General features: G+C 67.7%; 1 protein-coding gene across 1 annotated transcript in view; it reads right to left on the bottom strand.

The window, feature by feature from the left end:
- FMN2 (formin 2) overlaps positions 1–797 on the bottom strand; it is a 396,271-nt gene extending 395,474 nt beyond the window's left edge. The window contains exon 1 of the mRNA XM_011955768.1: positions 7–797. Within this exon, the coding sequence (XP_011811158.1) occupies positions 7–758 (752 nt within the window). The 5' untranslated portion in view covers positions 759–797. The remainder of the gene's footprint in view (positions 1–6) is intronic.
- Positions 798–803: the final 6 nt, after the last annotated feature.

Here is an 803-nt window from a genome sequence, read left to right as displayed (position 1 = left end):
CTCGGCCCCAGCAGGAACCGGTCCAGGCCCAGGAAGGCCCCGGGCTGAGGGGAGACGGCGGTTGGGGGCGCTGCAGGCTCCTCGGCGCCCTGGAGCTGCTGCTGCTGCTGCTGGAGCTGGAGCTGCTGCTGCTGCTGCTGCTGCTGCAGGCGGATCGCCTGCTGGATGTCTGAAAGCAAATCCTCTTGCTCCGTAGCCGAGTGGAAGCTATAGATGTCCGTGTCCGAGCCCGAGCTGGTCCTCTGTCCATCCTGCGCCCCTGCTGCAGTTTCCACATCCTCGGCGACCGGCCGGCCCCCGACCCTAGCCTCGGCAGGCCCAGGACCCCCTGGACGGGTCACCTCAAAAGGGTCCGCACATTCGGTATCCGACAGGCCGGTCTCGTCCGCCGAGAGGCTGAGGTCCGGAGTCTTGGTGAGCACGGAGTGAGCGCTGTCCAGCTCCCCGGTCTGCAGGGCCTGGGAATCCAGCACATCTTCGCGGGAGCCGCCGGCGCCCTTCCCCTTGGACAGATTCTTCCTGATCCGCAGGTTGGAAAACACCGAGGCTCTGGAGTCCGACTTGCTCTTCTTCTTGCCCGACTCCCCGCCGCCGCCCCCTCCCCCCTTGCCGTGCTTGCCCAGCGCCTTCTTACCCCCGCTCCCCTTCTTTGTGGTTTCCACATCCCTGGGCCCCAGCGCATCCTCGGCGCCGCCGCCGCCGCCTTCGTGCAAGGCATCACCTGCGCTCCTCTTCAGCTTCCCATCCTGGTTCCCCATGGTGCAATCCCGCTGCTGCGCCGCCGCGACGCGGGCACTCAGGCC

Source organism: Colobus angolensis, unplaced genomic scaffold, assembly GCF_000951035.1.
Source record: "Colobus angolensis palliatus isolate OR3802 unplaced genomic scaffold, Cang.pa_1.0 Scaffold40, whole genome shotgun sequence".
NCBI lineage: Eukaryota > Metazoa > Chordata > Mammalia > Primates > Cercopithecidae > Colobus > Colobus angolensis.
Note: the sequence above shows the minus strand (reverse complement) of the source record. Positions and strands in the feature narration are given on the sequence as shown.